At 39.0% G+C, this 12,001-nt stretch overlaps 1 protein-coding gene across 1 annotated transcript in view; it reads left to right on the forward strand.

Annotated features, from left to right (window-relative positions):
- GDPD3 (glycerophosphodiester phosphodiesterase domain containing 3) overlaps window positions 1-12,001 on the forward strand; it is a 318,837-nt gene that overhangs the window by 158,769 nt on the left and 148,067 nt on the right. Inside the window, exon 5 of the mRNA XM_044086278.1 lies at window positions 9,603-9,721. Coding sequence (XP_043942213.1) covers window positions 9,603-9,721 — 119 coding nt within the window. The remainder of the gene's footprint in view (window positions 1-9,602; window positions 9,722-12,001) is intronic.

Raw genomic sequence — 12,001 nt, forward strand, 5'->3', positions numbered from 1 at the left:
TTTTTGCTTATGTTTTTACTCACTGGTTTATTTGAATGTACCTTTATTTGTTATACAGAGTGACTGTATGTTCTCAGTATATTGTAAGTATTTTTGTTTCTTTTATTCCTTTCACAAGGTTTATATGCTATCTATGCAATGCTCTGAAATCCATTTTTGTTTTATTTTTTCACTTCTGCTGTCTTTTGACTCACAGCATGTTGTATAGAGCTTTTTTCCTCAAGTTTTCACTAAAAGTGGGATCTACACAGTTGGATTCCCTGTAACAACCAACCAACCAACCAACAAACCCAACAAACAAAAAATGCATTTCATTTTATAGCATGAAAAAACATAACAAAATTTGTAACATGCGGTTTTTCAAAAGCAGACACTGCATGTAAAAGCAAAAAGTATATGTAATTGGTGTAATACAGGTTTCAGTTACAGAATGCTAAAATTGTAAAGGGAACTAATGTTTAGTAGTTTTCCTAAAAATGACATCAGCAGCTAAATGAACCTAGAATAAACCATATTACTGTACAAAGTGCAGTGGTGGTGCAGCTTTAGCATTGTCGCCTCACAGTAAGACGTTGTCCTGTTCGATTCTAAGCTAGAGCATCTTCTGTGTGGAGACATGCGTGAATGGGCATACCTTTGTTGAAGGTTGTGTGTCAGGGATGGCAACTTGGCACGTAAAAATCTACTGCCAGTCATTAGCGGACCAGAGTTCTGCTGTGGCAACCCCTAACCGGGAAAAGCCAAAAGACACAACAACAACTGTTCAAAGTAAACATCAATATAAAAAACTTACATGAGTTTATATTGCTTTAGTCTCATATTATGAAGTTAAAGCACTACACATTTATATTTCATAGATGAAGCCATCCATCCATCCACAACTCCCTTTTTTCCCATTTTGCTCATAGGGTCGGGGTGTCACTTCAACAGTGACAATCAACTAGAGCCAAAGTTTACACTGCCAGATAGCTAACCCTGTAGCAGAGTTTCACAATTTTCATGAAATGTGAAATGTTTGTATTTCACAGATGAATTCCAAAATAAAAACAAACTTTCCTGTTAAAGCATAAGTCAAGGTTTCACTTTGGTCTTCCAGTTATCTTCAGCTTGGATACTATGAGTTAATGTGTAATCAATAGTCTCTTTTCAGTCTTTCATTACAAATGTAACTACCGCTTAAGTTTTGACAGTCATTCAGTCCTGGCCATCTAGGTAATTCTGGCTGTAGCCTGCATAGTCATGACATTTTATATTCCAGCAGCATGCAGACTCTTGCCTGGTTTAATGTGTCACTTTACTGAAATCCAAGTGTTCTTAACTATTAAAGTATTTTTCCATTTGCATATTGAAAAACTGAGCTACCACCAACAAATAGAGGTGCATTATACAACTTTCAGAAGATCCTTACTGTTCTTATTACCGGTTTAATGGTACTTAGTCATTCCATGCATCCTTGAATGTTTCTACTCATTTCTAAACTCATTGCATCTACAATCTGGCTATCTCTTAAGTCCAGCACTTCCTTAGTACAAAACTACTACCATCCTCTTCAGCTTCCGGAATCCCTCCACCCCAACCATACACTCTTGCATATCTTTTTCCCAGAAATATGCAACTCTCATGGACCTTATAGATATAAATGAGGTACTTGAGTAAGATACATTATATATATATATATATATATATATATATATATATATATATATATATATATATATATGTATATATACACACACACTAAAGAGTTGATTATCCAAACTGTTGTTGTGTCTTTCAGCTTTTCCCAGTTAGGGGTCGCCACAGCAGAACTCCAGTCCACTAATGATTGGTAGCTGATTTTTACATGCCAAGTTACCAGCCCTGACACACAACCTTCAACAAAGGTACACCCATTCACATGTCTCCACACAGAAAACACTCTAGCTGAGAATCAAACCAGACAGCATCTTACTGTGAGGTGACAATGCTACCGCAGCACCACCACCGTGGGAGTTGATTATCCAAACTAATTGGGATAATTGGGACCTAGGGTAGTTCGGATAATCAGACTGTTCGGATAATCAAACATATAATTTACCAGATAAAAAAACTTCTAAAAATGTTTTTGATTAACATTAAAGAAGAAAAATAAAACAAATATACAGTATATTATTGTAGTACAAGCTCAAAAAACACTCAGACTTTATATTTTTTCTACTTGAAAACTTTGGAAGGCTGCGTTCAGATTTGGATAATTTATGTTTCAGATAATTGACGTTCGGATAATCGGCTCTTTAGTGTGTGTGTGTGTGTGTGTGTGTGTGTGTGTGTGTGTGTGTGTGTGTGTGTGTGTGTGTGTTTGTGTGTATATATAGTCAATAAATGCTAGGCATGGTTGAGATTGTTGAAAGTCCAGATAGTCAAATGTCCAATATCTTGACATGCTGTTTCTTTGGGTTTGTATAGGTGTTGTGTGTTTGTGTGTGAGTGTGTGTATTTTGGAGTTAGGATTGGGGCTAGGTAAGGGGTTAGATTGTTATGTTTGTATTGTGTGTTTATGAGTCTGTGTGTGTCTTGTGTAGTGGCAGAGTTATGGGAAGTTTTTGTAAGGTACGGTGTGAGGTTAGGGTTAGGGTTAGCATGCATTACTGAAATGGATTGTCCTGTTTCTGACAACAGCTCTAAACATGACAAGATCCTTGACATAATTTTTACCAAATCTATCCCTTTTTTGTAGACTTTTTGGTAACATGTAAGGAAATATACTCACTTCCCTTAAAATGAACTCATAATTTACAGTATACAAAAATTATCCAAATGATGCCTATGTGTCATTAATAGAGAGTGACAGCTTTACAGTTTTTGGGGAGCCCTTCTAAGATTGGTAGTGTCAGGAGTGGTCCCACCGGGACTGCTAGTGTCTTAAGGCCTTCAGCATGATAAACAGGTGCAAGCAGCCTACAGCAGGAAGAAAACCTACAACAAAATTACTCCCCAGAGCTCCACTTCCTAACAGATTTTTAACCCCAAACAATTAACTTTGAAATGTGTCATAGGATTATAGGACATTCAAGGCTACAGTATTGTGACCACTGTGCTTTGCTACTTTTCATCCAGAATGGTACCTCCCATTTCAAAGAGATCTCAAAGTGTAACCTTTTTTTTTTTTTTTTTGGAAATAAATCTAAAGATATGTCTAAACATGAATAAATGACTGAATGACAATAGCAGCAGTCTGATAATTGTTATCCCCTCACTTCTGTTGTTATTCATATGTTATTAACTGCAGAAAATGCTGCCCTGAATGTTATTAGGCAAAATGGACTAACTGGCATCTATATATGGAGGCCTTTAATGAACAAAGGTCCCAGTGACTACTGGATTTTATGCTATCTAGAACACTCAGGAACATCCAGGAACAGAGAGCTGAGGTATGGGTCATCCAAGTTAGGAAATAAGTTCACGTTAGTGACTGACCATTCAGGGAATCCCTGAATGGCCAGTCAGGGAGGGGAAAGACTGAATATTCAGTGATAGCTTCTTCAGGCAAGTGGTCCAGGAGTCCCTTCCAGCAGGAACTAGAGCCTTCTTGCATACTGACGTTCTATAACTTTCCAGATGATGATCTAAACTAGCTGTTTTGTATGTTCAGCCTCTGCTAACAGATGGAAGACATCAAGAAGAAAACCTAGAGAAAAGTGGTCTGCGATGAAATCATGGTACAAAATGTTGCAAAACAATACAGTCAGAGTCAAAACAATGACTTATTTTTTTTCTCTTGAAAAGCTTTCTTGCAAAAATTTCCTTGAAATAGTATAACAAACTCTGAGATTTCCCCACTTCAGAAATGGCAAAATATTTGAAAGTTCCTTTTTCTGACTATTTGGTCATATTGTGTTGTGATACTATGTACAGTAACTCACAAGTCATAGTGCTTGCGAAATGCTGAGAAACATATAAGGAAGTAAAATTATTAGTAACAAATACATAGGATAAGGACAGTTTACTAATCAATTTTATGTGACAGACTCTGTTTTTGTTCTGTATTGGATAGCCTGAGGTAATTTTAACCCAGGGTGCCATTTTGTTTTTTTTGTTTCAAATCCCACAGCAGCTGTTTGTCTCCCCTGGTGTGTAATCATCCCCCTGTAAGTTTTTGCATTCAAGGTATGCTGTACATTGTGGTTTAATACATAATTATTTAGTACAACAGCTTATACTGTCTGTTTCTGTTATTTTTAACACTGCAGGATGCCTTTAAATAATTCTGCTTAATGAACTGCTGTCACATATGCACCTAGATATGTTCTGTTTTCCTTGTTTACTGTTATAGAGCCAGAAGGGCTATTTCACGTGTTGCATTTAACTGCTCTGCCTAACTGCACTGACTAGTGTTTAAATATATTGAAAGTGTATCATGCTTAATTTAGTAGGGAACTGCTTTATATATTATTTACATTTTATTTTTGTATGTTGCCATAAGAAAAGATTTTATGTTGTCAGGTGCTGAAGCAAGAATAACCATTACCTGATGTTTTTGTTATTGACTATTGCTAAATCAAGTCCAATCTGACTGGACACACAGTATGTGCTGCCTTAACCTAATGCTCTCTTACATTTTTCTTCTATTTTACTTTCAGTAATTCAATCCACCCATTAGGTCAAGCAGGTTTCTGCCCCCCCCCCCCCATATCAAGCAGTGGAAACTTCAAACTTCTCTCTTGAGCATTGGGCACCCACAAACACTTGTCCTGCAACTAAAGAGACTAAACACTAATGTAGGTGCTTAACTTCCAAGTGTCTAGATAGTAAAATACCTTACCTGCATTAACTTAAACAAATGTTAGTGAGTGTATTACTATATTCTGCTGTATAGTTCCTTAATCAAACCACTGTACTGATGAGTACATCACTAGGAAGAAACAGCTGTATAATGCTCTCCAGTTAGTGCCCCCCCAAAATGAAAGTCTGTTTTTTTTTGAGAAATACTCAAATCTATAAAATAGCATTTAATTTCCTATCCTGTTTCATCTGTAACTAACCCCAGCTTTAATTTTATACCTTTTAAGAATGTCAGAAAATTATACTCTGTGCCCATAACATAGTCTATAACTTAGTGCAAACATACAGTTTAAATTACAGTTAAAAATTCAGTTTACAATTCAGTTTAACATATAACCATTTAAGCTAACACTACATACTTACCAAAGCCTAAAGAAATTATACTCTGTGCCCATAACATAGTCTATAACTTAGTGCAAACATACAGTTTAAATTACAGTTAAAAATTAGGTTTACAATTCAGTTTAACATATAACCATTTAAGCTAACACTACATACTACCAAAGCCTAAAGAAATTATACTCTGTCCCCATAACATAGTCTATAACTTAGTGCAAACATACAGTTTAAATTACATTTAAAAATTAGGTTTACAATTCAGTTTAACATATAACCATTTAAGCTAACACTACATACTACCAAAGCCTAAAAATCACTTGGAGTCACTGTTAGCCTGTTCCGCTCCTCTCCCTGCCCCCAATTTCCACCCGCCCCCACTACTTCTACTTTTATTCTCACTCCTAATCACCTGACCAGTAGTTCAACCCCTAATTCCCTAACAACTAGCCCAACCTACTCATCCTATCTCCCCCTACCCTCCAATCCAATTACATCCTACACTGATCCCACTGCCAACAACACATTTCTAGACAACCCACTTCCACCCTCACACACAACCAACCAGGAATCCTAGTTGTACTACTCACTCAGAGTGGTATCATGTTACCCACACTCACATCCCTATTACTAGCTCTACTATCATTAACATTCCTAACTTCTTTGCAAACAGATGTACCACTGCACAACTACTCCTATCACATTATCCACACTACCCACCCTCTCAAACCCTCTCACACTTCTATATCTGCCCCACAATCATAAATCTTACAACTACATATTACTCACTAACAAAAATGACACAATCTCACCACACTAAGAAAAACACGCATAGACCAAGTTCACAAACAATTAATATTAAAAACCACATACTGACACTCCTACAAACTCTGCTAACCTCTGGTGACATTTACCCAAATCCAGGTCCCCTCTCAGCCAGACAAACATCTGACCTGCTGATCCTAAATCTCAACATAAGAAGTATTACCAACAATCTAACAGACCTACATACATTCATAGCCCACTACAACCCTGATGTACTCACCATTACAGAGACCTGGCTTAAACCCAGTATCCAAGATGAAGACTTTCCCCCCAGGGTATAATGCACTTAGACATGATAGAACAAACCAGAAAGGAGGAAGAGTAGCCATTCTCTTTAAAAACACCCTTAACCTCCAGCTCCTGCAAACTATACCACCCACTTTTCAAAATGCTGAAGTCCTATATTCTGTCCTATCCATAAGAAACACCAAGAATATCAATATAATATGATGCTACATACCTCCAGGCAACAACTCACTCATAATAGAAGACATCCTACACTAGACAAAGGACAATCTACCTCAGGAAACAATCCTACTAGGAGACCTTAACACTGACTGGGCAGCTTGTAACTCCAGCAGCCCCTTTACACATATCAATCTATATGGGTTCTCTCAACTAATTGAAGAACCAACTAGAATAGATAAGAAAACAAAGAAAGAATCCATACTCGACTGGACACTAACCAACTATCCCAAACAAAACTATATGGTAGGCTGTCTCCCAGATGACCTAAGTGATCATCTCCCCACCTTCCTACTCCACAAACACTCCAGTCACCCCAAACCAGTTGTCTACAAATTAGTACAAGATGACCGTAACCTTACCCCACAACACCTAAATACTGTCCTAAGCCACTGCAACTGGGCACCACTACGGACACTTGGGCTAGACCAGGCAGTAGACTACTTCAATACTACCTTCTCTAACATCCTTAACAGTCTAGCTCCCAGCAGAAAGATCAGAGTTAACTCCAGCTACGCATCCTGGCTAAATAGGGATACCAGAGCCTTACTAAAAGCCAGAGATAAAACCTGGAACATCTGGAAAACTGACAAAACCCCTAGCTCCAGGCAATACTATCAACAGCTTAGAAACAAGGCAAAGGCTGAATCCAAAATAAACAAACAAAACTATTTTCTTAGTGCCCAAAGGAAATATTCGAATAATCCAAAAAATGTTGGCATGCCATTAACTCCCTATTAAAGTCAGGCCAAACCACTACTCCAGCACCCAGCTCTGCTAACAATACCCTAGACATAGCTTCTCAATTTAATAACCATTTTACTAAATCCATCTTAACCCTGTCCAGTCAAATAACCAAAAACAGTCTACCTCAATCAGAACCTAACCTATCCCACACCACCCCCTCTTTCAGCCTATCACAAGTGCCCACCTCAACTATTAAAAACTCCTCCTAAAACTAAAGCCAACCACACTGGCAGCTGATAACATACCTGCTGCATACCCCAAAATGGCTAGTGACTCCCTATCATATCCTGTCTCCATCCTTATCAACCGCTCCATACTAGAAACCTACATACCCAAACTCTGGAAAGTATCTCACATCATTCCTCTCTATAAAAGAGGCAACTCCTACGGATTCTCCAATTACCGACCTATTGCCATCCTTTGCCCCCTGTCCAAAATTCTTGATAAATGCACCCACTTACAAGTGATGATATTTCTTAATACACACAATCTATTATCTACCACACAACACGGTTTCCGTCCACATCATAGCACTACCACAGCCCTTCTATCCTTCACTAATCATATAAACCTTCACAGGAATGATAAAATATGTATCAGCCATTTTCCTAGACCTCTCAAAGGCATTTGATATGGTCTCCCACTCCATTCTACTAGACTCACTAACATCATTATCCTTCACCTCCTCTACTATAGCCTGGTTCAGAAGTTACCTATCTGACAGGCAACAATCAGTCCAATGGAAGGGAACTCTGTCTACACAACTTCCAACCACCATAGTAGTCCCACAGGGCTCTATACTGGGCCCACTATTGTTCTCTGTTTTCACAAATAACCTCAATAGCTCTACACAACATGCCACACTCATACAATATTCGGATGATTCAACCCTGAAATGCTCCGTCTCATCTCCCACCACCCTACATACACTCACTCAAGATACCTTTAACTCAGTAGAAAAATGGATATCAGGTATCCAACTAATTCTAAATCCCAAAAAGACAAAACTGCTACTATTTACCCCTAATAGATAAAAAACCCTCTCCTTTACCATAACATCTAAGGACGGCACCACCATCTCCCCTTCTAATCACACCAAACTTCTGGGCATTGAAATAGACAATAATCTCCACTTTGATGTTCACATCTCATATACCATAAAACTAATACACGAAAAGCTAGGCTCCTTGTACAGGCACAAGTCCTTTCTCTCACAAAAAGCAAGAGTCACTCTTGCACAAAGCCACCTCCTCTCAACTCTATTATACGCAGCACCAATCTTTACCCAAATCAGACAATGTGACCTAGACAAACTATAATCAAGCTACAATAAAATAGCAAAGTTTGCTACTAACTCAGCCTATAGAACCCATCACTGTACTGCACTAAAAGAACTAAAATGGCTTGAGCTACCACAACTACTTAACTATCACCAGCTGGGCACAGCCTACAATATTCTCAAATATCCTGAAAAAAACCCTCATTATCCAACCTACTTACTGTCTATACTGCAAACCAGTGCCTAAGATCCAGTTAAAAATCTCTCCTCTCCATCACCAAGGCTAACAATAATGCAGGAAAAGCGCTCTACTCCCACACTGTTGCCAGAAATTGGAACTCTCTTCCCCTATCCGTGTCCACTGCCCCCTCCACATCCATATTCAAAAACTCCCTCAAATTGCATCATCTTTGTACCTTGTTATGCCCTTGTATCACATAACCCTACACACACTGCTATTAACTCCCCAAACTCCTCTCTGATCACATGCTGGATCTCTGATCCCCTGTAGGCTTGGTCAGCTGAAAGGGTACTTTTAACTGTAGAATCTTACTTGATATATTTTCTTCTCTTACCAAAGTATAACTGACATTGTCTTTTTACCTATGTTCTATATCTTCTTTTACCTGGAGTGTTTTATTAATTTCTTGTTATATTACTATGCTCAGCATACATGATGTAACCTGTTTTGTGTATTATGCTGGATGTACTGTATTTGTATAACATGATGCCGGAGCTTTTCTCCCCGGACCTCCGCTGAAAATGAACCTGGTCCAGTTGTAATTTCCCAGTTAACAAATGTAAAATAAAATAAAATAAATAAATAAATAAAAATGGGATAAATGCTCGATTTTCTCTGACTGTTTCTTTACTGGTTTATATTAATCAACTTCATAAATGCATTAACATCATATACCAGAGTTGTGTGAAATGCAGGGGCTGTGTTCTAATGAGTTTTTTGCAGCAGCGTAAACTTCTATTTGTCATGCACCCCCCACCATGCACTGATGCTTAATTAGTTAAGCTCCATTGTCATGGTTACCTAATTTGCATAGGTCTGGGGTAGAAGGGACTGGAATCCCTCATTTCCTGAATAAACCAATCTGTCGTTTTTCTTCTCAATGTGCAGGGCATTTCAGCACTGGAACAGACCATCAGATTTCACTGTTAGAAAATGTTTTCCGAGAGTTTCCAAGGACCCCTGTGAACCTGGAGATCAAGGAAGATAATGATCCGCTTATAAAAAAGGTATGTGTCCTACCACCAAAGAACATAAAAGCTTAACTGAACACACATACTATATGTAAAGTACTGCAGGTGTTTGAGGTTATGCATCTGAATGCTCATGAAAACTTCTTCCAAAAAAAAGGTAAGCTAGTGGTATTGAAACCTGTAATGTTCTAGTTCAGCACTCATTTCATGGGGCTGTGAGAGAAAAGGGGTTGATGTGATACCTACTGGTAGAGGTGGGGCCACCATGCAGTCACTGAACTATTTTAGTTACTTTTTGCAACTGACCAGCCACCCAAGAATTCAGGCCCCTTCTGTCTCACTTCCATGCCAACCTCTGCAGATCGCTAAGTGCCTCGTAGTTTAGACAGAGTGACACGACACAGGGCCATCAGCAATAACCGAAAATCATTTATTTATTAATTTATTACTGGGGTAAGTGTCCTGTTCTTTGGACCCTTTTTAGCTATGACCATGATCACAAGATTAAACATAATGGACATTTAAGTGTAGACAGTTACTCACAATGTATGTACTGTGGACATTGTTGTTTGGTAAACTTGTAGGCATATCCCTTCAGCACTCCACCTGAGGTCAGTGCCACAACTGTTACTCCACTGCAGTCCACAGAGTGATGAGAAAACTGGCTGCATACCATTCAGATTCACCCCACCCTAGCTAGTCCTCTTGTATCCAGTCTACCCATGGACATAAAAGGTATAGTTATTGACTTTGCCCCGCCCCAGCAGACAGGCATGATGTTACACATATAATCTCAGCATCTCTCTGACTTAGCTCATTACATCCGAATGACGCCTCCAGGTGCATATGCAGTTATCTCCTACTGCTCCTCTAGGCGTCACATATTACTTTTTCATATTGCATTAATAATTCCAAAATCATGCTACATACAAGGTATCGGAATATTTTATCTTGAAGCAGGCATGATGGCAAACACAATTGTATTGATATCGGACCACTGTCAATGAGTATTTTTTAGAACTGTAAGGTGATAACTTCATTTTTAAAGGCTCAGGCCACACCCACTAGGAGTGAAAGGTACACACTCAAAAGAGTTGTACTGGAGGGAATGAGTTAGAAAACAAACTAAAGTTGAGGCAGTTGTGGGGTGAAGGAGGACAACAATTAATTATTCCAGGGACGTGCTACTATCCATGGGGAGGAAGGAGGAAGAGTAACATGATTTGCCTAAATGCTGCCAATAGGTTACCAGTGATGTTACACAGCTTAAGATGAAGGGAAAGATTGCTGAGGTAGTGATGGCTTGCCAAAATCCAGCTGTTCAGTGGTAATAGCAAACACCATCATCATCAAGTCCCATTTTTGCATTTTTAGATGGGGTCAGGGTGTTGTGTCAGCTGTTGCCATCTCTCTTGATTTAGTGCCACCGTCCTTCCTTCTTCAGCAGACTTGACTGTCACAGATGTTGTCTTACACAATCTGTCCATCTCTTTGTCAGATGCCCTCATTTCCTCTTGCCTTCTCCCTGTCTGTCCAAAATCTTCTTCACCAGATTGTCTTCTGCGTTTCTGTAGCTATGCCCAAGCCACACTAATCTGCTCTCTTTGACCTTCTCTGTAATTGGAGGTACTATGGCTTTTGCTCTGATGTCCTCATGTCTTCATCTGTCCCACAGTTTGCATCCTACCACCCTTCTCAGGCACTTCTTTTCCATCACCTCTATCTTCCTCATCTGGTCTGCCTTTACTACCCAGGTTTCTGTACCATGCAGTAGTACTGGTCGTACCACTGTTTTGTACACTTTACTTTTCAGCTTCTTTGCAATTCGACTCTCATATACTAAACCTGACACTCTATGCTAGTTGGCTGCATCCCCTCTGATTCTACCGTTGAGCTCTTCATTTAGACATCTTTCCCCCCAACCACCCCTCCCAGATACTTGAAGCTGATAACCTATACCACGATTTCTCCTTCTATCTCATTCTTTAGCTTCTTCTGATTTCCCGCATTTGCTGCTATCACTACTGTCTTATCAGTTTCATCCCGTGTACCTTCAACCTTGCATTCCATTCTCCTATGCTTTGCTGAAGTTCTTCCTCAGAGTCTGCCTGTAATCCCACATTGTCTGGATGTAGCAAATTTGTTGCTCTGTCCCCTTGGACCTGTTTTTAGATGTAGTCCATCGCCAGTATGAATAGCAGTGGGCTCTGAAGTAAAGACTAATGCACGTCCACTCCCACTAAAACCCCCTCTGTGAGAATGAGCACTATTCATACTTCAGTCATTTGTTTCTTATACATAACCTGCACTAATTCT

Source organism: Protopterus annectens, chromosome 10.part0, assembly GCF_019279795.1.
Source record: "Protopterus annectens isolate FY-2018-M chromosome 10.part0, PAN1.0, whole genome shotgun sequence".
NCBI lineage: Eukaryota > Metazoa > Chordata > Ceratodontiformes > Protopteridae > Protopterus > Protopterus annectens.